Consider the following 26,508-nt stretch of genomic DNA (forward strand, 5'->3'; position numbering starts at 1 on the left):
AGTGGTGGTTAGTTCAATGGGAATTTTATAATCATCCCTCCATTGTCCTTAGCCCTGGGAAAGGAGGACAGAGCTCATTGGTGTTTTCCTAGTAGCCGAGACTCGTGTAAGGGACGTTTTATAGATGGGAAGAGGGGTTTTATTTTCCATGTCTGCCGCTTTCTGTCCGCTACCTGAGTTATCAGAGATGTGGGGAATAGGGAACTCCCAGACCTCCCTGCCCTATGGTTGCCCAGGTGGGGTAGAAGCACGATGCCCCTCGGAGCCTAAGGAGTACTGTCACACATATGCCAAAGGAGTCAGTTCAGCATCTGCTGCTTCCTGCAAATAGTCCATCCACAGGGGAGGACGTGGGGAGACAAAGGACCCAGGATCCCTTGAGATAGTCCAAGCCTGACAGCTGAAGCGTGCCAGAGCAGCCAGTATCACCTTGCCTCTTCTCAAGAGCCATTTCAACTGTCTGCTTTTGATCGACACCAGCATCTGGCAGCTAAAAATACCCTGGTGACCATGTGTTCCCTGTCCGCTGCAGCAGGGCAGGGCTGAAGCCCAAGGCTGAGCTATATCCAGATGGCTTCTTCTTGCAAAGGAACGATTCCGACGTTTTCAGGTCCAATCCCAGACCCTTCCAGACCATGCCCTTTTCTGCTCTGAGAGCTCGGCTGGGCGATAACCCAAGACCCTTCCCAGATGACGGTCCTCTTGCCTGTCCCATCCCGCCGCTAGGGAAAGTGGCGGGGAGGGGGAGATGAGAGCCCCGGCCAGAGGGGGGCAGGGGAGGGGAGGTGGCCTGTCCATTTATAGTCTTGCTCTTTGGGAGGCCGAAGGTGCTGAAATAGCAGTGGTGACAGGAGCCCGGGCTCAGTGTTGAATATCTGCCGAGCTGACCCGAAAGGCTCTGAGATGACGGTCGGGAGAATGGAGAACGTGCAGGTTTTCACCGCGGAGGGCAAAGGCCGGGGGCTGAAGGCGGCCAAGGAGTTCTGGGCTGCGGACGGCATCTTTGCCGAAAGGGCCTACTCCGCAGTGGTTTTCGACAGGTAAGGAACGCCGTCGCCTCTCCCGTGGGGGTGGCTGGTGCCAAACTCTAGAACACCCGCTTTCAAAATCAAGGAAGGGACTGATGGATTTAGACCAAATGGGACTTCTGACGGCCAGCTCTTCCCTCAGGGGCACCGCCAGCGTGGGTCTCCGTGGCTCCCAGGCGGCCGGGTGGAAAGGTCAGCGGCTTTCGGTGCCATTCTCACACCACGGTGGACTGGGCTGGGTGGCATGCCGTGTGGTGAGGGCAGAGAGGGGGTGGGAAGGCGGGCGTGAGGCTGGGAAATGTCCTCTTCCCGAAGGCCCACGTTTTGGCCTCTTGGATGTAATACATATATTAGAGGATCATGTAATTGCTGAGACCTTAAACAATTAATTGTAGTTACACAAATAAACCAGCAATCTATTTGCCTTTGAAAAATTGGAATATCATTTCTTTACCTCCTCCTTTCCTCTTCCCCAATTCCAGTTCTCTCCTGTCTTTCCTCAGAGGCAACTCTTGTTATGATTGTAATGTTTCCTTCTAGAATGTTCTTAGACTGGTATCCATACAGCTGCACTTATCAAAACGTACAGCTGTAGTGTGTGGGTGTGTTTTACAGAGATGGTATCATACTTCTGGTGTCGCCCTACAACTTGCGCTTTGCTTGTAAAATGTGTTTGGTATCTATCCTCACGGGAACTTTCAACTACACCTCGGTCTTTCCATGCTGATCCATATACTACATGGATTGCCAATTTTAACTTCTGCAAATATTTCATTCTATGAATACATGAAATTTTATGTATCAGTGTCCCTATGGAGAGACATTTGGTGGTTTCCAAGTTTTCTTAAAACAAGCAATATTACAATGAAAATCTTTGACTGTGTCTCCTCAGTTGTCCTCCAGCATACGTGGCTAGAAGAGGAATTGCTAGGCCATTGGTGTGATCGACTCTCCAGTATGGCTCCGTTAAATTGACATTCCCACCAGGAACGTAGGAGAGTTCCCCTTTCCCTGCAATCCAGTCCCCACTTGATGGCCCAACTTTTAGATCTGCGCTAAATCATTGTTGTTGCTTTTTAAACTTACGTGATGATTCAATTACAATGACAATGTTTTCTGAGCCCCAATTTGGGGTGACTTGGGTGACATTTATGAGGGCTGAATCTAGGGTGAGCCCTTGGTTCCCTGCACTGACTCTTCTGCAAATGGGCCCTGCTTTGTAGACTACTTGATTAGCACCACATCCTCTTTTCTCCCTGCCTGCTGGGAGACCCTTCAAGGCATTGAACTGGGGTATGAGGCTCACCACCTGAGGATTCAGGTCAGCTGTGGAGACAGTAGAGCTCTTTGCAGGGGCCATGGAGGAGGCTTGCTTCATTTTATTCATTTACTTGTGTGTGTGCTGGGGTGAGTGTGGTTAGGGAATCAGGTGGCTGAGACCTCAGACATAAAAGCTAGCAACACGGCGTCCGTGGTCACAGCTCCTGCTGCTGTCACCGAGTGGCAGCCTGGCCTTGGAAAGAGCAACTCTGTTGAGAGTCTCCAATTCTCCCTAAGCCAATTTATCAAACCAGTTTCACTTTCAAGAATGTTTGGTGTTCGAAAAGTTTTCCTTCCATTAGAAGAGTACAAAGTTCTTGTATTAGAAAATGTACCAAGAAAATCATGGAAAGAGAGCTACTCTTAATGTTGTGTGCTTCTGTATTAGTCAGGGTTCTCTCTAGGGAAACAGAATCAACAGGGGATATCTGTAAATAGTATGAGATTGTATAAAATTCTCTCACGTGACCATGGGATGCTCAAGTCCAGACTCCACAGGCGGGCTGCCAACCAGGGCTCCCATGAAAGTCCAGTGAAGGTCCTGGATGAGTTTCCGGGAGAAGTTGGCTGTCCGAAGACGAGCTGGGAAATTCTCTCTGAATGCTGAAATCACTTCCCCTTTTAAGGAATTCAACTGACTGGCTAAAATGTCACTCATTGCTGATGGCAATCTCCCTGGTTGATTGTAGATGCAATCAGTCATCTATGCAGTAAACTCACTGGTGACTAAAGTCCATAAACGTCCTTGTATTGCGATTAGTCCAGTGCTTGCTTGAGCAAACAACTGGGCACAATGACCTGGCTGAGTAGACACATTAACCTAACCATCACAGTTTCCTTCCAGCCTGTTTTAAAACGTAGGTTTCAATTGTTTGTACTACACAGTTGGGATCTTATTACACGAACTTACCATGTTTTTTCATGTAATAATTTAGGTATCTTCTTTGCCACCATATACTCTTCATGACACAGTGTTTAATGGCTGTATGCTCTTCTATCATTCCCTATGATGGACATTAAGACTGTTGACATGTTCTTGTTATTATAAAAAATTCATATTCATTTGAAATAACAACTACAAAAATAACTTTAGTGTCCATTGCAGATTCCTATGCTATTGAAAATATTATATTACTATTATAATAGTAATAAAAATGAGGATGGTTTGGGTAAATGATCTTTAAAATGACTGAAAAAAATCCCAGAGATACTTTTTATTTTTATTTTATTTTATTCCTCCCCCCAGCCCCCATTGTCTGTTGTTTGTTCTCACTGTCTGCTCTCTGGTCTGTTCGTTGTGTGCTCTCTGTTTCTGCTCATCATCTTTTTTAGGAGAAACCGGGAACTGAACCTGGGACCTCCCACGTGATTTAACCCCACTTGCCACTGCCCAGATGGGGCGGCTGCTGGTATTTGGGCACACCTGAAACAGCCCGGGGGGCATTGGACAAAGCTTTGTCCCTCCTGTCCTTGCCCCCATTTTAGGCTCCTGATGAGGCTCAGCTCCTGTAGATGAGAAACCGGACCGGCTGCTCGGGCTGAGTTACTCACAAAAGTTTATTCAGTCACTTGATAAAAATGGTACCTTCTGGCAGAACAGGTGTAGCTCGGTGGTTAAGCACCTGATTTGCATGTACAAGATCCTGGGTTCAATACCAGGAAGTTTCTCCAAAAAAAAAGAGGTGGTACCTCCTGATCCGGCTTATTCCAAGCCAGGCCTTCTACCCTACCTCTCCAAGCATGAAGAAAGAGTTTTTATTTTATTTTTAAAATTTTAATTGAGCACAGCATTAACTGAGAATTAATTCTTTCAAACAATATGTTATATATAAAAATTAGGAAGCAGTACAATAAATGAAACCACATCCAACTTAACGAGAACATTCTGATAGGCTGTGTCTTCCCTAACTTTCCTTAACCTGTCCCTTGCCTGCACCAAAGGAAACCATTATCCTGAGTTTTGTGGGCTTAATTCTCCTGCCTTTTTAATAATAATTTTTATCACATATGCATATATTCTTAAACAATATATAATTTTAGGTTTCATTTTTTGTTTTTTGAGCTTTTAAGCAAAGGTGTAGTAGTACATGTGATTTTATGACCCTTGTTTCTTTCACTCAAGTGTTTTATTCATCCTAATGGTTTTTAAAAAAAATGTTTTCCCTTTTTTTAACTTTATTTTGCACAATTTAATAACTGAAAATATAAATAATAATTAAAAAATAAAAAGCAAATACAGTTAAATAAAAAACATTTCTCAATTAAATGTACTGGATACGTATAATTTTTTTTCTGAATCATACAATATGTTACTCAATATATTTGGTTCCTAGTAACACAATCATACAGTATTTGTCCTTTCGTGTCGGACTTGCTTCACTCAACATAACGTCCTCCAGGTTCATCCATGTTGTCATATGCTTTACGACTTCATTTCTTCTTACCACTGTGTAATATTCCACTGTGTGTATATACACCACAATTTGCTTATCCATTCTTCGGTTGATGGACACTTGGGTTGTTTCCAACTTTTGGCAATCGTGAATAACACTACGATGAACATTGGTATACAGATGTCTGTTTGTATCACTCTCAGTTCTTCTGAGTATATACCCAGTAGCAGTATTGCAGAGTCACATGGCAAGTCTATATTCAACTTCTTTAGGAACTGCCAAACAGTCTTCCACAGTGGTTGTGCCATTCTGCATTCCCACCAACAGTGAATTAGTGTTCCTATCTCTCCACATCCTCTCCAACACTTGTAGTTCCGTCTTTTTAATAGTGGCCATTCTGATAGGTGTGAAATGATCTCTCAATGTAGTTTTGATTTGCATTTCCCTAATCATTAGTGATGTTGAGCATTTTTTTCATGTGTTTTTTTGCCATTGGTATTCCTTCTTTGGACAAATGTCTATTCAAGTTTTTTGCCCATTTTTAAATTGGGTTGTTTGTGTTTTTATTGTTGAGTTGTAACATCTCTTTGTATATCCTGGATATTAAACCCTTATCAGACATGTGATTTCCAAATATTTTTTCATGTAGATTTGGCCAATTTTTCACCCTTTTGACAAAGTCCTGTGAGGTGCAAAAGTGTTTAATTTTGAGGAGGTCCCACTTATCTATTTTCTCTTTTGTTGCATGTGCTTTGGGTATTAAGGTCCAAGAAACCACCATCTACCACAAGGTCTTTAAGATGTTTCCCTACATTTTCTTCTTGTAATTTTATGGTCCTGGCTTTTATATTTAGGTCTTTGATCCGTTTTGAGTTGATTCTTGTATAGGGAGTGAAATATGGGTCCCTCTTTCATTCTTTTAGTTACAGATATCCAGTTGTCCCAGCACCATTTGTTGAAGAGACTGTTAAGTTCTATTAACATAGACTTGGTAGGTTTGTAAAAAACTAGCTGACTGTAGACTGTATAGGTGAGGGTTTATTTCTTGACTCTCAATTCATTCCACTGATCAATATGTCTGTCTTTATGCCAGTACCATGCTGTTTTGACCACTGTAGCTTTGTAATATGTTTCAAGTTCAGGGAGTGAAAATCTTCCCATGCTGCTCTACGTTTTTAGAATGCTTTTGGCTATTTGAGTGCACTTTCCCTTCCAGATGAATTTAGTAATTGCCTTTTCTAATTCTGTTGAAAATTTTTTTTCACTTCAAAAATTTTTTTGGAAATATATCACTCATACTTAAACATACATAAACAATAAATGTATAATAGTTGTGAACTTACAAAACAAACATACACAATATCAAATAAACATATATAACTTCTCACCCTACCACCAACAGCCTGTATTGTTTTTAAACCTTTTTAACAAATGATTAAAGAGCATTGTCAAAATATTACTACTAACCAAAGTATTTTCCCCCAACCAACCTTATTATTATTATCTTTGTATCATTTATATACGAACATACATAAACAATTAAGTGTATAGTAGAAGTTGTGAACTTACAAAGCAAACATGCATGACATCATAATTCTGTTGTAATTTTGATTGGTATTGCATTGAATCTATAAATCAGTTTGGGGAGGACATCCCACTGGTTTTATGTAACTAGTAAAATGCAGAAGTTCTGTGTGTGTTTGTACCACAATTTATTTTTCCACTATCCATCTAATGGCTGCTATGAACATTTTTGTTCCTATCTCTGGTTCTAGAATGTATGTTAGGGGTGGAATTACTGGGTCATAGTGCATATGATATTCAGTTTTAAAACGTAATACCCAATGATACCTTTGCTAAAACAGGCTTAGTTTAGTACACACAGCAAAGTCTAGGCCTTTACATTATAGTCATTAGTTTGGTTAGCATTTTTTTAACTGGTTGAAAAAACAAATGGTCTGCATAAAATAAAAAAGCAAGACTGAACCTGGGAAAATCCTTTCAGGCCTAGCAAACACAGTCCTCCTTCCTCCTAAACTCCAACTTGCCTCCGCATCCTTTCTGGCAGTGGGCTCCAGCAACGGCTCCCCAGCAGGCAGAAGAGGCTTTTGAAATGAAATACTTTTGCCATCCCTCTTAGATTTCCTGGTTGGGTGCTGGAAGGGGTGAAGTGAAGCAGGTGGGGTGAGATCAGTTGATTTTGAAAGCGGACGAGACACCGGGGGGACGGTGAATTGTCAGAAGTTGTCCTCTGTCCCTCTTCCTGTCCACTCTGTGGGCTTCTGCCCCCGTTTCTTGGGGGATAGTGAATGGGAGTTCTGCCATAGCTTTGCCTGGGTGATCCTGCTTGCTTCTGATTAAGGTGGAACTAATTTGGGAATTCATGATTCTGTTTTGTTCAGGTTTTGTTTTTCTTTTTACACTAATTTTACAAAAACAAAGTGCGAGGGCTTTGTAGGTACCAATTTGAGGCTGGGTCCCAGCTCTGCCACCTACTGGCCAGTTGATCAATCCGCGACGTTTAAATTCTTCGTCTATAAAATCTCTTTTTCTAAGGTCTCCAGTAGTAAGGATCAAGACCCACCCTGATTCAGTTTGGCCACACCTAAACCAATAGTGTAGTAGTCAGGCAAAGTGGTGCTGATGCAAATACCAGAAATCAGTTGGTTTTTATAAAGGGTATTTATTTGGGATAGATGCTTACAGTTAGCAGGCCGTTAAGCATAAATTACTTTCTTCACCAAAGTCGATTACCACGTGTTGGAGCAAGATGGCTGCCGACGCCTGCCAGGCTTCCTTGGTTCCTCTTTTCTGGGCTCATTTCTCTCTGGACTCAGCTCCTCTGTTTTTTCTACAAGCCCAGCTGTAGACTACTAGACAAACAGCTTGTTTCTCTTCCTGGGGCCTTCTCTCTTTCCTCACAACCAAGCTCCTCTGTGTGCTTACTTCCCAGGGCTCCAGCTCAAAACTCTAGCATCAAAACTCCAACTCTGTCCTTTGCCATGTCTTTTATCTGGGAGTCCCCACCCACCAAGGGGTGGCAGCTCAGTGCTTTACTGATGTGACCCAATCAAAGCCCTAATCATAATTTAATCATGACCAGGTACAGAGCAGTTTGTAAATATAATCCATTATCTATTTTTGGAATTCATGAACCATAACAAACTGCTACAAATAGGACAATCTTTAGCAGCTCCTATTTACAAAGGGGTTCACGCCCATAGGAATATGGATTAAGATGAAGAACATGTCATTTATTGGGGTGCAGGATTCCATCTACCACAATTGGTCATGAATATTTCTTCTTTTGTGACTTGTCTATTTTCTACTCATGCCCTCATTTTATAAGTATACAGATAGCTTATTTATTATCATTCCTTACTGTCCATTAGTGTGGTATCTTTTATCTTATTTTTAAAACTATTCATTTTTCTTATCTTCTGGGTAACTTTTTAAATGATGACTAAACTTTACTTTAAGCTTCTTTTTTTAGTTCCTTTTTATTCTAATTGCTAATTGTCATTGTTGTTTCCCATTTTCCGTTTGTGGCTGTTTTAGTTCATTTTATGTTAAACAGAATGAATAGATAAATAGTTTATCCTTAAGAGTGACTCATTCCTTCAGCAAGGAGATTTGATCTTTATTGTTTTTTTTTTTAAACTCTCAGGAAGAACCTTAATTTTTTAATTTATTTTTAAAAAAGATTTATTTATTTATTTATTTATTTATTTATTTCTCTCCCCTTCCCCCCCACCCCCCTGCCCTGGTGTCTGTTCTCTGTGTCTATTTGTTGTGTCCTCCTCTTTGTCCACCTCTGTTGTCAGTGGCACGGGAATCTGTGTTTCTTTTTCTGTTGCATCATCTTGTTGTGTCAGCTCTCCGTGTGAGTGGTGCCATTCTTGGGCAGGCTGCACTTTCGCACTGGGCGGCTCTCCTTATGGGGCGCACTCCTTGTGCGTGGGGCTCCCCTACGCGGGGGACACCCCTGCATGGCACGGCACTCCTTGCACGCATCAGCACTGCACATGGGCCAGCTCCGCACGGGTCAAGGAGGCCCGGGGTTTGAACCGTGCACCTTCCATGTGGTAGACGGACGCCCTAACCACTGGGCCAAGTCCATTTCCCTCTTTATCTTTTTGATAGTTGGTCTTAGAAGGGCTCTTCCAGCCCCCTGAAGTAGAACCTCAATCTCTTTTACACGCTGAATCTATCAGTTGGATAACCCAGTTGAACCACAGACTAAAATTCATGGAACACAATATGAATACAATTGCATCATCACCATCATCACTGACATCCTCATCTTCTTAAAACAATCTCCACATCTAATGGAATGGATCCAGAAGAATTGACTGGATGAAGGATTTGAACCATGTAATACAGAAATGTTGGAGAACCTCTTCTAAGAGCCAGCTACAAAAAATGAACTGTGACTTGGTAGAAAGTGGGTTCTGATTTTTTTTTTTTAGAAAGGTTAGAACCAGTTACCTTGAACAGAAGTTAGAGTTATATTTCAGGTCAAAATAGGGAGAAAAAAGTCCTTCAAGTCAGAGCTCAAGCCACTTAAAATTCCCAAAGAACATGGAACCCTTATGTTGAGAGTTATCACCTCACAATATGTCAACAAATATTTTCTACTTGCCACATTTGAATGGACTTTCATAATTTTGCTTCTGAAATTGTTACTGATTTCGATTTTGCAGTTTTAAAAAAAAATTTTCTGGGACCATCAGGCCCCCAACTTTTTCTTGAGCCACCTAGAAGCTTCTAAGTCCTCAACACTGAGCCTCTGCCTGTCTGAACTATCGGAAATGGAAAGGGCTACTGCCAAGACTGGGCATTTCCTGGTGACAGCCCACAAGGGATGCTGGTCATGAGTTGGGCAACGGAAGGGGAACCAGGTCCTGTGAACCAGAAGCTTTCCTCCAGTCTGAGATTCCATGTGTTACATGATTTCTTCAGTACATGCAAAGGACTCCAGTGCAGTGAGGGGGGAGTGCAGGGCTCATGCTAGGACGGAGTTTGTTCTGACTGTTATTTTATTTTTGCATCAAATACAAGAAAAGGCACAAGAATGCCGGTTATGGAAAGTTCTAGAAACCAAAAGACTATTCAAATCATTCCATGTTACCAGTCTCAGATGTCATGAATTTCAGGTTTATTTTCTAGGATTTCCTAACCTACATCCATGGACCCTTAGCCAAAGACACTTAAAGTCTGAGTGTCAAAGTTATGTAGATGTGCCTGCATCCCTTCTATTTCTGGGGAGAAGATGCACAGCTTTCATCACTTTCAAAAAGGTTCCCAGCTAAGAAGAAGGCTGAGGCCCATTCAGTTTATTCATCCTTCTCTTACAGATGGGGAAACCAAGGCTTAGTCAGGTGACAAGGGCCCTCCCCGGATCATACAGGAATGAGTCAAGAACAGGACTGGTGCCTTGTTCAGTCATCAGCTCTCACTGCTCCTACACACCAGTTCTTATCAGCCAATTAATAATATTTATTCTTAATAAGAGAAACGACACCCAGCCACCAATTTCAGAAGAATCAAAGGCTGCTTTTGGGCTCTGAAAATGATTAAATCTAGAAACTCACTGGTAAGAAACAGATGTATGCAGGTAATTAAAAAGGAAAAAAGAGTACGTATCATAATAAACCAACGTATTAGTTTGCTATTGCTGCTGTAACAAATTACCACAAATCTGGTGAGTTAACACTATGCAAATTTATTCTTGCAGTTCTGGAGGTTGGTGTCTAAAATGGGTCCCCATGGCTGCATTTCCTTCCTTTTCTAGAGGCTGAGTGCATTTCTTGGCTCGCAGCCATCTTCAAAGGTGGCAGTGTGGCATCTTCTCCCCCTCTGACCTCTTGCCTCTGTTTTATAAGGACCCTGGATTACATCAGCTCCACCCAGGCAACCCAGGGTAATCTCCCCATCTCAGGGTCCTTCCTTATATCTGCAAAGTCCCTTTGCCATGTAAGGTAATATATTCACAGGTTCCAGGATTAGAACGTGGACATTTCTGTAGGGCCATTATTCAGCCTACCACAAACAAGCAGATGAATTTGCTAGATTAATCCAATTCATCACAAAAGATTTTTAAGAATCATAAAGGATATTGATTTTTTAAAAATGATTAAATAATACTTTAACCACTTCTTGAATGGTTCTGTTTTAAGGAGTTAGAAGTGCCTAGGAGATTATGTAAATGTGTATGTGCCTAGGGAAAAAGAGAGGAGCATGAGAAAAAGTTGAGTACTTTTAAATAAATTACTGTCAGCTAGTTTTTTTTTGGTAATCAATCCAGTTACGAGCTTCTTCCTGGCCAGCAGAGACAGCTGGGTTTAGCCTCCGTAATTCTATGTGGGCCCTTGGGAGTGCCAGGATTAGCCATGGCGTTCACACAAGCACACATGTGGCCTTTTATCTGACAACAGTTGGTGGGTGCCAGGTGGGGACAGACGATGCTATAAATGGAAGCCCGGTAAGAAAGAGATTAGAGAAATTCCTGAACCATCAGTTCTCAAAATGAATAAGTAAGGGTGGTGAAAGGATTCAAGTTACAGGCTTAAACACTGATGCTTGGTGTTGAGGGTAACCACTGAAGGTGTGGAATTATGTTTTTAATTTGGCACTTTCAGCTGCAGAGTCAAAACATGTTGATATTTCATGTGGCCAGCTATGAGCTGTATTGCTAATTTTTACTTAATAATCCTTAAATTCAGAAGCTGGGAATAATTGTCTTTACACACAGGTTCAGACATTGTAGACGTAGATCAGATGAAAAGCCAAGTTGTCCCTGTAAGGGCGCCATCTCCACTCGTCTGCTTCTTTGGGTGTGTTTTGGGCGTGAAAGGAGGAGTGGGGTCATAGCTAGAGCTTGGGGAATGTGAACAAATCCGAGTGGGGTGTGTGAAACTCACTCGCCTTGACAGCTGTGGTAGAGAAAAGCTTGCAGCTTTAATACAAGGGATGTTAGAAATAAAGAAGCAACCTACTGCCCCAGCACCATCTAACTTCATATACCAACGTTTATACGTGGGGACCGTGGACACTGCCATACTCGTGGATGCTAGGGTCCATTTAAAAGTGATATTAAGTAGACGCCATGGAAAAACAAAATGAGTGACCAGCTCCGATCAAGTCACTCCTCTCTGCAAAAGTCTTTGTGACTCCCCTTTTCCTGCAGAATAAGGACTGCCTGCTGCTGTGGTTGTCTTTCCAACATTGTTTCCAATACGGTACATCCCGTTTCCTGTACATGCCTGCACGCGGCCACATGGAAGCCTCTGGCCTATGCCAGCGAGGCTGCCGGGAGACGCTGCCTGCTGTGGGAAACGCACCCGCCCATCTGCGGAGGATCAGAACGATGCCTCCGAGCCTCCTAGGGAACTCCACACATTTCCCCCTCACCTGGGGGGAAGTAAGGTCTCCCTTCCGTCAACCCTACAGCAGGTTCTCATCTGTGCCATATATGTGTTTATATCCCAGGCCAATCTGGGTACTGTTTGAAGCCAAGATCTGCCTCTTGATTACCTTCAAAGTCCTCTTTTACTTAGGTCCATGCCTGGTGTATAAAAGATGCCCAATCAATGCTTGTAAAAGAAAGGAGGGAAGGAAGGATGGAAGGAGAGAAGGAATTTAAAATATTGTGAGGTTCTCCAGGTATGTGAAGGTGGGTGTATTCGTCAGGGCTCTCTAGGGAAACAGGATCAAGAGGGGATATCTGTCAATAGTGTGAGATTTTATAAGCCTCTCACGTGACTGTGGGGATGCACAAGTCCAGGTTCCGCAGGCAGGCTGCAAAGCAGGGCTCTGATGAAAGTCCAGTGAAGGTCCTGGATGAGTTTCCAAGGGATGTTGGGTGTCCAAGGATGGGCTGGGAAATTCTCTCTGAATGCTGGAATCACTTCCCCTTTTAAGGCATTCAGCTGGTTAGATAAAATGTCACTCCTTGCTGATGGCCATCTCCCAGGTTGATGTAGACTGTAATCAGCCATCTATGCAGTAAACTCACTGATGACTAAAGCCCATAAATGTCCTTGCATTACAGTTAGCCCAGTGCTTGCTTGATAAAAAACTGGGCACAATTACCTGGCCGAGTTGACACATTAGCCTAACCATCACAGTGGGGATGTGATTTAAGACACCCCTCAACTTTTTAGGGGTGACCACCTGGCAGACTAAGTTTTTAAAGCAGCCTGACAAGCCAGCCCTGTCAGCTCAGGCCTCCCTGCCTGTGTGTTTGGAGGGCTCGTCCACCATGCAGCCACATTCTCTCTGCGTTGATCTGTCCAGTCACTGATCATTTCCATAAAAGGAGCTGAGCAGCAGGTGCCATTCCAGAGTCCTCTTGACGCTGACAGGTGACATAACCCAGGGCAGGGTGGTAGAGCAGAGGGAACGGGGCACCCTCACGTCTGCGGGTGCACTTGTGGCTGCATCTGTCCTCTGCTAGATATTGTTCTAGGAATAATACCCCTGTGTGGATAATAATAACCACTGCTCTAAAGGGTTGATGTGAAGACTTAAAAAATTTCTAAACCCCTCTCTGGACATGATGAGGGACTGTGTAAGTGCAAGTTGATATCCTCTTGTCTGGACGGAAAAACTGCCACTCAGGAGAAATGAGACTTGCTGAGGGTCCCAGCTTAAGCCCGGCTGGGACGAGCACTCTTTCCTCTGGAATGCAAAAAATGGCTTTAGAAAGTCATGACTTTCGGTCACTCTTCCCTCCTGGAGGAAGTAAGGGGACATATTTCTGGGTGGCTTCCTCTCTGGCACCTGCCTGAGGATTAGTGACCGCTGGAGGAGAGCAGAACCCACAGAGTGCCCGCCCAGGCTCCTCGGGTGTGGACGGGCTGGGTGCGCCCTGCTGGCATCTCCTGAGCACCCAGCCTCTGCCAGGCTCCACGCCCCTGCACTGCAGAAGCTCATTTCGCCCTCGGAGGCACTCCAAGAGTGGTGGGATGGCATTCTTCTTCTGGCTTGAAGGTTTGTTGTTGTTGTTTTTTCATAGTAGGTTTAGTTTTATTGTAATAAGACTGGTATGTTAGGGGAAAACTATAATCAGTTTCCATGAGACGTGTTATAGAGACAGCAGATGAAATACAGCAAGATTTCAAATACACCCTGGCTTGAAGTTTTTTAAATAATAAGTATGTTTCACTAAAATATCTAGGTGCTAGATTTCAAATACACCCTGGCTTGAAGTTTTTAAAATAATAAGTATGTTTCACTAAAATATCTAGGAAACCAAAAACTCAGAGAGGTTAGGGGCTTGCTGCAAGGACGCACCTAGTGGATGCTGGAGTCAGGAGTTTAACCCTGCTCTGTCCGTCTGCAAGAATGAAAGTTGATAATGCCCAGCCTGCCACCCGTGAGGGAGCTGGAGGCCCAGAGCCACAGGTGGTTGTTTTTTTTACCTTCCTCATCCTACCTGCCTGAGACTTCCCTAGCATACCCCAAGATGGAGCAGGAGGCAGGTTTTCTCTCATTTCTAGATTCTTGCAACTCAGTGTTGCAATATCAGCCTCACTTGAGCGCTTGTTAGAAATGCAGCGTCTCCGGCCCCGCACCAGGCCTCCTGAATCGGTCCGTGCATTTTGACAAGGTCTCCAGAGGTACCTCTGTACACTCTAACATGAGAAGCCCTTCTCTGCATCATCATACCCACCCACCCCCTTCCTCCCAGGGTCAGCCTCGTGGCGAAACTTAAAAGGTGGGTGAGGAGATGCAGAGGAGGGTCAACCTCACCCCAGGACACCTAAATTAGAAGACGTCCCGGGGAGCAGATGTGGCTTGATACCCAGGGCCTCCTGGCCCATGTGGCGAGCTGGCCCACGCGCACTGCTGCCGTGTGCAAGGGGTGCTGCCCCGCACAGGGGTGCACCCATGTAGGAGAGCCCCTCGTGCAAGCAGTGGCCCCCCATGCAGGGAGAACCACCCTGCGCAGGAGTGCAGCCCACTCAGGAGTGGTGCTGCCCACACGGAGAGCTGCCACAACAAGATGACGCAACAACCACGAAAAAGAGACACAGAGAAGAGACAATATGAGAGGCAATGAACTAGGGAGCTGAGGTGATGCAAGAGAACGAACACCTCTCTCCCACTCCAGAAAGTCCCAGGATGGGTTCCCGGAGCCGCCGAATGAGAATGCAGGCAGACAGAGAAGAACAACACACAGCGAATGGACACAGAGAGCAGACAACTGCGGGGGGAGGTTGGGGTAGGAGGAGGAGAAATTTTAAAAAAGAACAACACATCTCACAGTGCTCCCAGGGTTTTAAAGCTTGACTCTAGTCTCTAGCAAAATTGTAGAGTGGAATATGAACAAGCTTGGGAAACTGGAGAAAATAGTTTGGTGGTTAAACATTTGGAACCCACCATGAGCTTACTATGGGGAAAAAGTCATCCCACACTGAACACGGTTTCTCGTTATGAAGAGTCACTGACATCTTATTGTTGCAAAGCGATTGCAAAGAACCTGAAGAGGTAGTGAGACAGCGAGACCTTGGTGGAAGGAGAGTTGAACTGGTGCAAGGCCTGGCTAGAGATCATTCAGCTTGGGGCGAAGCCTGTGTTGCTACACCGGGGACTCTGTCTCCAGCCTTTTCCTGGTCAGTGGTTACCCGTGAAGATGGGGCGTTCCCGCCGGACTTCATGCTTAGGGCTGTAGCGCAGCTACAGTTCACGGCAGATAGATTACTACACAGGCGGGCCCTGGTGGAGATTATTAAGTCGCTTGATTGGTGCTTGGAGGGGAGCACCAGGGCAGATATATTCTTTCCCTGTGAGCCAGGCCAGGAAAGCTCTCCCGGTGAGAATCCCAGGCAGGGGTGTGCCAAGAGCAGGGCAAGCCATCCAACACGGGTACAAGCAATAAGGGGGTAGGAGAACATTGCCTATGCTGAATTTAAAAACAGGAACAAAGTCTACTAAAAGCCCATTTGTTTTTATTATCACCAGCCATTCTAAACAATGTCAGGGATAAAATATTGTCCCCAGGAAAAAAAAAAAAGACCTATGTCCATCCAAGTTATAAACAATGGCTGTTGAGTAAACTTCAAATCAGCACACCTAAAAAATACTCATCCTTAAATGCTGTATTCTGTGAGCAAGTTAATTCGGACTCTCTCCCTTGCGCAGTCAGTGCCTAATAAATGTGGATACAGCTACACAGGTTTTGGTTTTTTTCAGGTACCGGGGCCAGGGATTGAATCCAGAACCTTGCATGTGGGAAGCCAGTGCTCAACCACTGAGCCACACTGGCTCTCTACATGTTTGTCCTGAGAGAGAGTTCTTAAGGGCCAGAATTGTTGAGGCTCTGTTGGCCTCAGTTCATTTCTCCATTCCCAGGGACTCTCCATATTGCTGCATTTTAAATACATTAGAAACACCTAGTGCTTCTAAGATGAAGAAGCAGAGCTGCGGTGCGCCAAGTGACCATTCAGAGTGTAATTTGTATTTAACAACTGAAGCCATGAATACAGAGGACTGTGAGCATTTTTTGTCTGGTGGACACACATTTCAGTATGAGGATATGAATAACATGTGAAGCTATAGTAGAATAGTCTGAAAATAGAAATTTAGGTGTAAAATATTAGAGCAGTCCCTGGGTGGAGTTTGTTCCCTGATGAGTGTCCTGGTGAAGTTAAAATGACCACACGCTGGTGCATGCTCCCAACTCTCTCCAGACCATTTTTCTGGCCCCCTCCCTTTCTTTCCTGCCCTGGCTGGTGTTTTGATGTGGGTTCTGTACTCCACAGGCAGGTGTCCTTTTCTCCTTTTCCTATACAACTGCAGACAGGAGCTCAGATTTGCAGGTGAGTCGAAGCTTAGATATAAACAATGGCAGACGACAATTCAAAAACAATGTATCCTGATGATTTGGAATGCCGCCTTGAAAGTCACAAGAAAGGACAAAGGTGAAGGACCCATTCATGTTAAAAAATTCAGCCAGGAGGACGCTTTTGGGGGTGATGGATATTTTCCTGTTTACATTATGGTGATTGTTTTGTGGGCATACACATAATGGCAGAACTTATCAAGCTGTACACTTTAAGTATTGCGGTTTACTTCATGTCGATTATGCCTCAGTGAAGCTGTTTAAAAATTCAATGCCATGTGGACAAACTGAGGGACTTTCTGACTTGGCTGCAGTGTCTTTGAGAAAGATGAAGAGGTTTTAGAGAACATATTTGCAACTGAGCTTCAATTTAATGAGAGTTTTTCACTAAAGAAACTGGTGTATACGCCATGTCCAGGTTAGGAAGTCTGGACTATTATCCTCCATTCTGAGCACTGTAATTTCAAAGTGCCGCCACCCAAAGCCCCTCCCTGGAGTCGCCTGGAGACAGATGGGAGCCTCCTCGGGCTCTAGTTGACTTGGCTTCTTCAGCAACTCATTCCCTGCTAATGAGCTTCAAATTCCTGCCAGAGAACTGGGATGCTGCCTTAAGACCCGTGTGAGACATACGTAGCTCACTGTGTCCAGGGGTCTGGATTCCACTCCAAGGTTGGGGCTCCTGTGAGCCCCCCTGTGTTCTCTCCTGCAAGGACACCCATGACGAATGCCCTTCTCAAGCAGGGTCCAGGAAAGATGGGCTGCGTGGCCTGTGCAGCTCAAAGTATGCTGGCTGCACCCCCTCCTCCCACTAAAAGCCTAAGGGGATGCAGGGGAGTGAGAGGGACTTCATTGTGGGGGTACCCTGACTCTGCTGCATTTATAAATGAACATCAGCCTTGCCCACCCTCGAGCCCTTTTTGATTATAAGCACGTTACCAGCGACACACCTCACAGAGGATGGGGGTCACAGCAGTTGCCGTGACACGGAGGCTGAGCCCAGGCCTGAGCTCAGAGCAGCGGTGTCCCCCACGTGGCTCTGCACGGGTCTCTCTCTTTTTGGGGGCGAAGGCTCCAGAGATTGAACCCAGGGCCTTGTACCTGGGAAGCAGGTGCTCAACCACTGAGCTGCGCCCCTGCCCTGCAGCTCGTCTCTCTTCATGTCGTCCTGGGCCCGCCAGGCCTGGCCTTGGGCTGCTCCTGGAGCCAGATGCTCTGGCGCTGGCGCCGGCTCTCGCTTGGTTGTCCTCTGATGCCCACTTTCATTTGGCTGCAGGGTCCTGCCGTAGGCCCACCAGAGGGCCACCAAAGGGTGTGAGCGCTCTGGAAACCACGTGGTACGAGGAAGTGTTGAAGGCGCAGCAAGTGTGCAACTTGGAGAAGGCAGATGAAGGGCAAGTGTGGCAGGGGTCTTCAGATTCTCAGAGTCCTGCCCTGACAGGCTCGTCCCATTGGGCAAGGAGGAAGAGGGCCAAGTTAGGATGAAAAGGTGTGTTTCCATGGAGGTAAATTCAAGTTCAACTCAAGGAGATACTTTTTCAATAATTAGGGCTGGCCAGCATGAAATAACTGTTCTTAGAAGCAGTGAATTCCTTTTTTGCTGCAGGAATAAGAAAATTCATGGCCAGGGATTATAGAAATAGAGACACACAAGGGGTTTCTGTAGTTGGCGTTCTATCGAAGGTTCTTCCTTCAGGCTTTAGAATTCTGTGATTCTGAAAGCCCCTGTTTTCTTATGCTTTGGAGATCCCTGTTCAGTTTGAACTTCCCTGCACATCCCTGCACTTATTTCCATCATTTCTTTGCCTCAGGGGCCAGGACAGTTCCTTCCCTGCAGGGTAGGGATATGCCCTTGGGGTCTGGAGATAATGAGCATCGCACCAAGTTTTCACTCCCTCCGGGTGTCAAGTTCTGTCTTGAAATCAACTTCCTGCACACTGGCTTATATCCTTTCTTGTCTGAACGGCAGGTTTAAAGGGGGGGCACTCAGCTTTCTAATGGAGACCAGAAGCATGGCTTTGTCTAGCTGGGCTAAGGTAGCTCATCACCCTACGTCTCTCTCCATCACTCATTTAATGGGCATGGGGATTTTCACCCTCTTTAGAGTTGGAAAACTGTGCCATATAACATCAACAACAGTAGTCAGGTGCAAAGCACACAGAGCTGTGCCGTTCGTGATGTGTAGACCTCATTTAGTGGGCAATATTATCGCATCTCATTTCCCATCATATTTCAGAGTTGTGATCTTTAAAATTTTTTCAGAAAAGAGACATTCTGTTTCAACAAAGAGAAGAACAACTCACCTGAAACGCCCCCTCCCACAACACAGTGCCAATGACCTGTGCCTTTGGGAACCGTTCCTTTGGCCTAGAAGACATTCTGAGTCTTCTCCAATAAATTCCGGGGAGAGCTTGTGTGCCTCTATCAAGTCGTTCATCACACTCATTGGGACTGCAAACGTAATTGTTTTCCTGGTTACTTGTGGTATCTCCAGTGCCTAAAAAACACTAGGGAATGAGTTAACACTTGTTGAATTAACTAGAAGGGCACACATGCAGAGCTCAAAAGTGTTTCCCACACTGAGGTCACTTAAAAGTGTCTCCTAAAAGAATAGTTACTATTGGAGGGGACCTTTGGACGCCCAAGCACCTTGATTTGCAAAGGCGGGGATCTGAAGCTTAGAAAGACAAGCGCCGCCCCCCCAAGTTCGTACTTGAACCCGACGGCCAGCGCAGCGCCCTTCGCCCCGCGACCTCCCCACCCCATCCTGTTCTCTCCCTCCACCTGCAGCCTCGTCAACTTCGTGTGCCACACCTGCTTCAAGAGGCAGGAGAAGCTCCATCGCTGCGGGCAGTGCAAGTTTGCCCATTACTGTGACCGCACCTGCCAGAAGGACGCCTGGCTCAACCACAAGCACGAGTGCTCGGCCATCAAGAGACACGGGAAGGTGCCCAATGAGAACGTCAGGTCAGCATGGGGCCCTCGGGGGTGCTGCTGTGGAATCCCAGGTGCTGGGGTGGGGAAGGCAGCAGTGGAGGCCTGCCCGGGGCCAAGGAAGCTGGGCCGTGGGCTGAGAGCAAATCAGGACGCCTCAGCGAACGAGCTCACCTAAGCGGGAGAACAAACTGCAGTCCCTGGCCTGGACCTGGCCGACAGTGGCTGCCCCAGGTCTGGCTGCCCAATGTTTAATTTTTTAAAAAATGGAGCCAATGTTTAAAATGGAGGGAAATCTCACAGTTTAAAAAATCAAGGTTCGTGGCTTCCCTGAAAAAGAATTCAGAAGATTTGTCAAAAGGGGCCAGCACTCTAGAGCATCTGCCTCTTCGGTGTGACCCCCTGGACATGCTTTGTACCTGGAAGGCATTTGATTTTGCAACAACTAGTGGCCCCTCTGGCACCATGGCAGAAACCTCAGGGCCAACGACCTGGGGAGCCCCATTTTAAGAGTTCCCAAGTTCTGAAAGTTCTGCCTGCACAGGGACTGGGTGGGGACTCACCGGCTTTGCTTCTTACGCCAGCGAGGGAGATGGGGCTGGTGGCGCTGGGAGCATCCGCACTGTGTGTCATATGTGTGACATTGAAACGCAGGATGGAATCGTCAGTTCGGGCTGTGAAATGAAACGGCTCGGTCAGCCTCCCCGGCCTCCTTCCTTCCACCATTGATATCCCACCTATTCTTCAAGGTCCACGGTCATGGGCACGTCCTGTGCCAGGGAGCTAACCATCTCGATCCGGACCGTGTCTTCTGGTCCTGCAGTGGAATCCGCCACCCAGGAGCCTCTGCTCTGCCCGTCCCAGCCGTTTCCCAAGTAGCTGGAGACAGCAGATCTGCTCTCCACCCCGCACCGGGTCTCTTCCCATCGCTGCCCTGCATTTCCTTGGTTCCAGGCACCCAGAAGAACTCTCGGGCCCAAAGGAGGGCCCGTGCTTGCCAAGGGCAGGGGTCTCTCCCCAGGACTGCCCGCTGCCCAAGGCTGACAGCAAGCTGCCCTCCTGCCGTCAGGGTGGAGCACACCCCTCGGCCGCAGGTTCAAATCCCTCCACTCACCGGGGCCCCTACCAGCCCCTGCCCCGCCCCCCAGCTTCGGTCAGGCAGGCCCCTCTCTGCCTCCTGCACACGTCACGCCCGCGCCTGCCCCGGGGCCTCTGCTCGCGCTGGTTCCCCCACGATTTCCTTCTCCACCCTCTCTCTCCCAATCATAAAGAACACGAGTCACGCCACGCTTTAAGTGGGCAGCCATCCCTCACGTTGTCTGGAGGAAAGCACGGCAGGGGGGATTGTCCCCACTCTACTGGCCACCACGTAGGTTCAGGAGGGTTGAGTGATGTGCCCGGGGTCAGCCAGTAATTACTGGAAACAGACTCCTCAGGTCCTCAGACTCCTTCCGCAGTGCTCGTCCTGTGAATCACCCTCTCAGGAGAGCCCCAGCCTGCTGCACTGCACCTCACCCCAGACCCGTCCACATCTCCGAGACCCCAGCCAACCCGCTGTCGTCATTTGCTCCCCGCCCTGGCTCCCTGGGCGCCAGCCGCCCTGGCCGTCTTGCCGTTTCTCCACTGTGCCGAGCTCAGTCCTCTTCCAGGCCCTGTGCACGGGCTGCTCTCCTCTGAAGGGCTCTTAGCCGTCCTCACAGAGCCTGCGCCTTCTGTTTGCTCCAGTTTCAGTTCAAAGCTTCCTCCTCCGAGAAGCCTTCCCTGACCAGCCTCACTTCCCCTCTCTGGCCTTCATTGTACTCTCTAATCTCTGGATTTGTTTGTTTTATTTTATTTTTATTTGGATTTAAAGGGTCGTCTTAGAAGCCTACTACCCTACTTTATTTTCCGCCCAGCGCCTCACAGTTCACATCTTTCGGTTATGGTTTACGAGGTCTGTCTCCCCAGCAGCCTGGTTGGAAACGCTCCTGGGTGGGCCTGGCACGAGCCCGCTGCTCGGGGGAGCCTGCCTCGTGGACGGGTGACGTGAGGCCTGCCCTGCTGCCCTCCGCAGGCTGGCCGCCCGCATCCTGTGGCGGGTGGAGAGAGAGGGCACCGGGCTGACGGAGGGCTGCCTGGTCTCCGTGGACGACCTGCAGAACCACGTGGACCACTTCGGGGAGGAGGAGCGCAAGGAGCTGCGGCTGGACGTGGACGCGCTCCTGGCCTTCTGGCCGCCCGACAGCCAGCAGTTCAGCGTGCAGTACATCTCGCACATCTTCGGAGTGGTACGGCCCCCGCTGCCTCCCCGCCCGTCTCCCTCGCCATCTGCCTCCTGTCCTCATCCTCTGAGAAGGGAGGACGGCGGGAGGAAGCCCCATCTGCCCTGGTCGGTGCCTTCTTTTTCCGTAAAGAGCCCAGGCAGCTAGGAACTCCGAAGTCTGCCCTGTATTTTCCAGATGTAAAAGAAATACCTGCTAGCTCCAGCCTCTAAAATAAATCCAGAAATTAGAGAGTATGAGTGCTCATAAAGGGGCCGGCAGAGGGGGCTGGAGGGGAGGGGAGACGGTTGGGATTGCTCATCTGAGTTTCCAGATGCTGCCAGCGAGAGCGGGGAGGGGGCCAGAGAAGGCTGGAGGCCAACAGGGGAGCACGCTGACCCCATTCCCTGTCCTTCTGGACTTTCTTACCTCGAGGTCACTCCTGCCTTAGCTAACATTGGCACCTCACACACAAACTTTTTTTTTAAATAGAGATATAGACCAATGGAATCGAAGCAGAGTTCAGAAATAGACCCACACATCTATAGCCAAGGGATACTCCATCCCCCACCTCTGAGATGGCTTCCTTGTCTGTTTGCTTGTTATCTGCTTGTTTGTTCTTTAAGAGGCACTGGGAACCAAACCCAAGACCTCCCAGGAGGGAGGCGGGTGCTTAACTGCTTGAGCCACATGTGCTCCCTGCCCATTTGCTTTTGCTTGTTGTCTGCTCATTGTCCGCTTGCTGTTTGTCTTCTTTAGGAGGCACTGGGAACTGAACCGAAGATCTCCCATGTGGGAGGCTGGCACTCAACTGCTTGAGCCACATCTGTTCCCCTCACACACAAGGCCTCGGCCTTGGGCCTCGGGGGTGGAGGCCTTCCATCTGGTAGCCCAGGCCCCTTCCGTGGTGCAGGGGAGGGGTCCAAGGGAGGGAGCTTGTAACAGTAGCGGCATAATTGCAGCCAACCTCTTTCAATTCTTCACCCCAGGCCAGTGCATCCCATGCATGACTTCATGAAATCTTTACAACATCAAGGCAAGGCCCATGCTTTTAATATTCCTATGTCAGAGAAGAGGGACCTGAGACCCAGAGAGGTTGCATGACCTCCCAAGACCTTGGCTGTGTCCAAGGAAGGACTAAACCAGTCTATCTGGTACCAGAGCCTCTATTCTTAACAGTTCTGCTCCATGGCCAGGGGTGAATCGGTGTGATGGTCGACCCTGGGAGGGTGTGAGGCCAACCCTGGGTCAGTATGATGGCCAAACATGGGTGGGTGTGATGGCTGACCCTGGTGAGGGGTGTGATGCCCAGTCCTGGGTGGGTGTGATGGCCAGACCTGGGTGGGTGTGATGCCCAGTCCTGGGTGGGTGTGATGGCCAGACCTGGGTGGGTGTGATGCCCAGTCCTGGGTGGGTGTGATGGCCAGACCTGGGTGGGTGTGATGCCCAGTCCTGGGTAGGTGTGATGGCTGGTCCTGATGGCCAGTCCTGGGCGGGTGTGATGCCCAGTCCTGGGTAGGTGTGATGGCCAGTCCCGATGGCCAGCCCTGGGTTGGGATGATGGACAACCCTGGACATCCTTCAGCAGTCTGGGGACTGGACTCACAGGGTCACACAGTCACCAAAACTTCGAGCTGGAAGGATCCTTGAGATCATCTAGTCCAACGTGCCCACTGGGGCTCAGGGAAGAAAGCAATTTACCCAAGGTACCACAGCTTCTTAGTGGTTCCGTCAGACTTAAAGTCATGTGCTTGCTCACCATCCAAAGATAATGAACGGAGAAGGTGTCACTCCTCCAATTTCTATAATAGATAGCCATTTAAGTACATAAATGCATGTACGAGCTTATATTATGTCTATTATGTATGTATCTATGTGTACATAACTATAAAGCAGACATATTCCAGGTTGTATTTATTCTTATGTATCATTTTAGTTTCCCTGTTGTTAAAGCAAGTACGATGCAATGGGTTGGCTTAAACAACGGGAATTTATTGGCTCGCCGTTTTGAAGCTAGAAGTCCATATCGAGGTGGCCTCAAGGGGACGCTGTCCTCCTGGGGACGGTCACGCCGGGGCTGGCTGCCAGTGTTCCTTGCACCTTGGCTCCCCTGCCACATGGTGAAGCACATGGCGGCCTCTCCCGCCCTTCTGCTTCCATTGACTTTCAGCTCTGGCCGCTCCCTCTGGTTTTCGTATCTGCCTTTCACCCCGCTTGGACCGGACTTCAGTAATCTAAGCCCAGCCTGATTCATTTGGGTTACTCTGTAACCGAAGTAACATCTTGAAGAGATCTTATTCCCAATAGGTTCCCACCTACAGAAATGGATTAAATTTAAGAACCTGTTTTTCTGGGGTGCTTTGCTCCAAACCAACACATGCATATTTCATAACTCCGAGAGCAGAGAATTGGAGTCAGTTCCAACCTGGCTCCTAATATTATTATTTTTAAGGATTTATTTATTTACCCCCACCCCCCACCCCAGTGTTTGTGATCGCTGTCTGCTCTGTGTCCATTCGCTGTGTGCTCACCTTTTCTTTAGGAGGCACCAGGAACTGAACCTGGGACCTCTGATGTGGGAGAGAGGCGTTCAGTTGCTTGAGCCACCTCAGTTCCCTGCTTTTATTGTGCCTCTCATTGTCCTTCCTCTTTGTGTCTTCTTGTTGCATCAGCTCGCTGTCTTGCTCGTCTTCTCCAGAAGGCACCAGGAACCGAATCAGGGACCTCCCATGTGGGAGGCAGGAGCTCAATCACCCGAGCCACATCCGCTTCCCTACTCTTATTCTTAAGGAAAAGAAAAATCACTTGAGGGCCACATAAGGATTATTCCAACTTGATTTGCCTTATGGTTTAGAGATAAATGCTTAGGGTTGTACTCACCAGATTTTAAAACTGCGACGAGGGAGTGGGCAACTACCCAGCAGACACAAAATGCTCCAAAAGACAGGTCAGTTTTATTTTTTGAGCAGCCCCAGGAGTTGAGGATGGCGAGCCAAAGGAAGCAGAGCACAGAGAGGCAGGCAGCTCACACAAAGCAAGACGGAGCAGGGCACAGACAGGAAACCCAAGGTGGACACCCAGATGCGGAGACGCAGATGTGGACAGAGGGAGAGACTTCCCAGAACCAACATCCCTGTCCGGGGCCTCTAGAATGCACTGCCAGGAAACTGCCAAGTGGCGTTGCAGTTTTGCAAACATGGGACTCTCCTGTGCTACTCAATCTTGTGGTCACTTGGAATCCTGCAGAGGCCAGGAGACTAGCTGTCTTGCTTTCAGAGTCTCTAGGCATCTCCAGGGCGATATGCTGAACACAGAGCCTAGTGTTCGGTTCCTGGTCTGTGCCTCCTAGCTGACTCTTCTCTCTTCTCCCCTGCGTAGATTAACTGCAACGGCTTCACACTCAGCGACCAGAGGGGCCTGCAGGCGGTGGGCGTCGGCATCTTCCCCAACCTGGGGCTGGTGAACCACGACTGCTGGCCCAACTGCACCGTCATATTTAACAACGGCAAGTGAGTATGCCTCTCCCCGGCGCGGGGCGGGACGGGGAGGCCTGGTGGTGTTTCCTCCATGTGCCCAAAACCAAAGGCAAATCGTTGAACCGGAACCAGCCAGGATTTCAAACAGGCGGCAGGGAGGAATTCCATGTTAGAAAGGGAGCGAGGAGGATGTTGACAAATTCCACATGGTTCACTCCTGAGTCTTGGCCTGGCTCTTGAGGCTGCCCAAACCTGTGAAAGGAACCTCGAACTCCTATTTTAAAAACGTGACGCCTCCGGTTACCTACAGGCTGCATCAGAGCAGCTGGACGAGAAGGGGCTTGGTAGGAGTCAGGAGACGCTCAAAGGGGTTTACCCTTTAGAAAATTGAGTAAAGGGCCCTTTGCAGGGGTGTGGGCAGAGCGACCGACAAGGCGGCCAGTGCTTCCCTCCAGGACGCCTGTTGGTGGGACAACAGTAACATCCCGTTGCTCTGTGGCCCTCTGCCGTGTGTCAGGGCGGTCTCATTACCAAGTTACACGCGGAGACCCTGAGGCCAGGGAAGTGGGGAAACCTGCCCAGGACCCTGGAAGCCACAACCGCTCCCTCGGAATCCAGCGCTCTCGCCTCCCCACCAGCGGCATGGCGTCACGTGACACGGGGCTGGGGCGACGGTGGCTGTGAGGGCCCAAGCTTCGTTTGCGTAACCCAGAAGGCCGTGCGCCTGCCCCGCGTCCTCGGCCGCCGGTAATGGTTCTGTCTGCATGTCTGTTTTGTCTTTCAGTCACGAGGCAGTGAAATCCATGTTTCACACCCAGATGAGGTGGGTCAGCCTTCCGGTCAGCCCCGTCCTCTGACCCATCTCCCTCACTTGCCTGCTCTGCTGCCCACGCCCCGTCCTCAGGCTCCTTGGCTGCCGTCTGTCCGTCCTTCCGAGCTCCGGAGTCTTGTTTTTGCTGAATGGTGTATTTTTAATGCATTAAAGGGAATCATTTTGCTCCTCACCCTACCTGCCCTACTTTTGCTCTCCTTTGCTTCCTTTCTCTCCCGTTTTCCGCTCCTCACGGCTCTCTTGCCTCGAAGCATGATGGTCCCTTGGAGTCCACAGTGTCGTAGCAGGAACCCGTGCCACCCCTCCACCTGCTTTCCCACGACCCGGAGTGCTGACATCACTGACCCACTAAAGGACTGTGTGTTTGCTCATAACCCCACCCGCTCGGCGTGGCTGCGTTCTGAAAAGAACGCCGAGAGCCGTGACGTTTTTGGATCACT

The 26,508-nt window shown here is 47.9% G+C and overlaps 1 protein-coding gene across 2 annotated transcripts in view; it reads left to right on the forward strand.

Annotated features, from left to right (window-relative positions):
* Positions 1-828: 828 nt before the first annotated feature.
* Positions 829-26,508, forward strand: part of SMYD1 (SET and MYND domain containing 1) — a 52,217-nt gene continuing 26,537 nt past the window's right edge. Inside the window, exons 1-5 of one of the 2 annotated variants that reach the window (XM_004472293.4) lie at positions 829-1,040; positions 19,377-19,553; positions 21,574-21,787; positions 25,139-25,269; positions 26,021-26,059. In XM_004472293.4, coding sequence (XP_004472350.2) covers positions 904-1,040; positions 19,377-19,553; positions 21,574-21,787; positions 25,139-25,269; positions 26,021-26,059 — 698 coding nt within the window. In that variant the 5' untranslated portion in view covers positions 829-903. The remainder of the gene's footprint in view (positions 1,041-19,376; positions 19,554-21,573; positions 21,788-25,138; positions 25,270-26,020; positions 26,060-26,508) is intronic. The other variant, XM_004472294.4, reaches the window with a different exon arrangement.

The sequence above is a fragment of the Dasypus novemcinctus genome, chromosome 17, assembly GCF_030445035.2.
Source record: "Dasypus novemcinctus isolate mDasNov1 chromosome 17, mDasNov1.1.hap2, whole genome shotgun sequence".
Taxonomy (NCBI): Eukaryota; Metazoa; Chordata; class Mammalia; order Cingulata; family Dasypodidae; genus Dasypus; species Dasypus novemcinctus.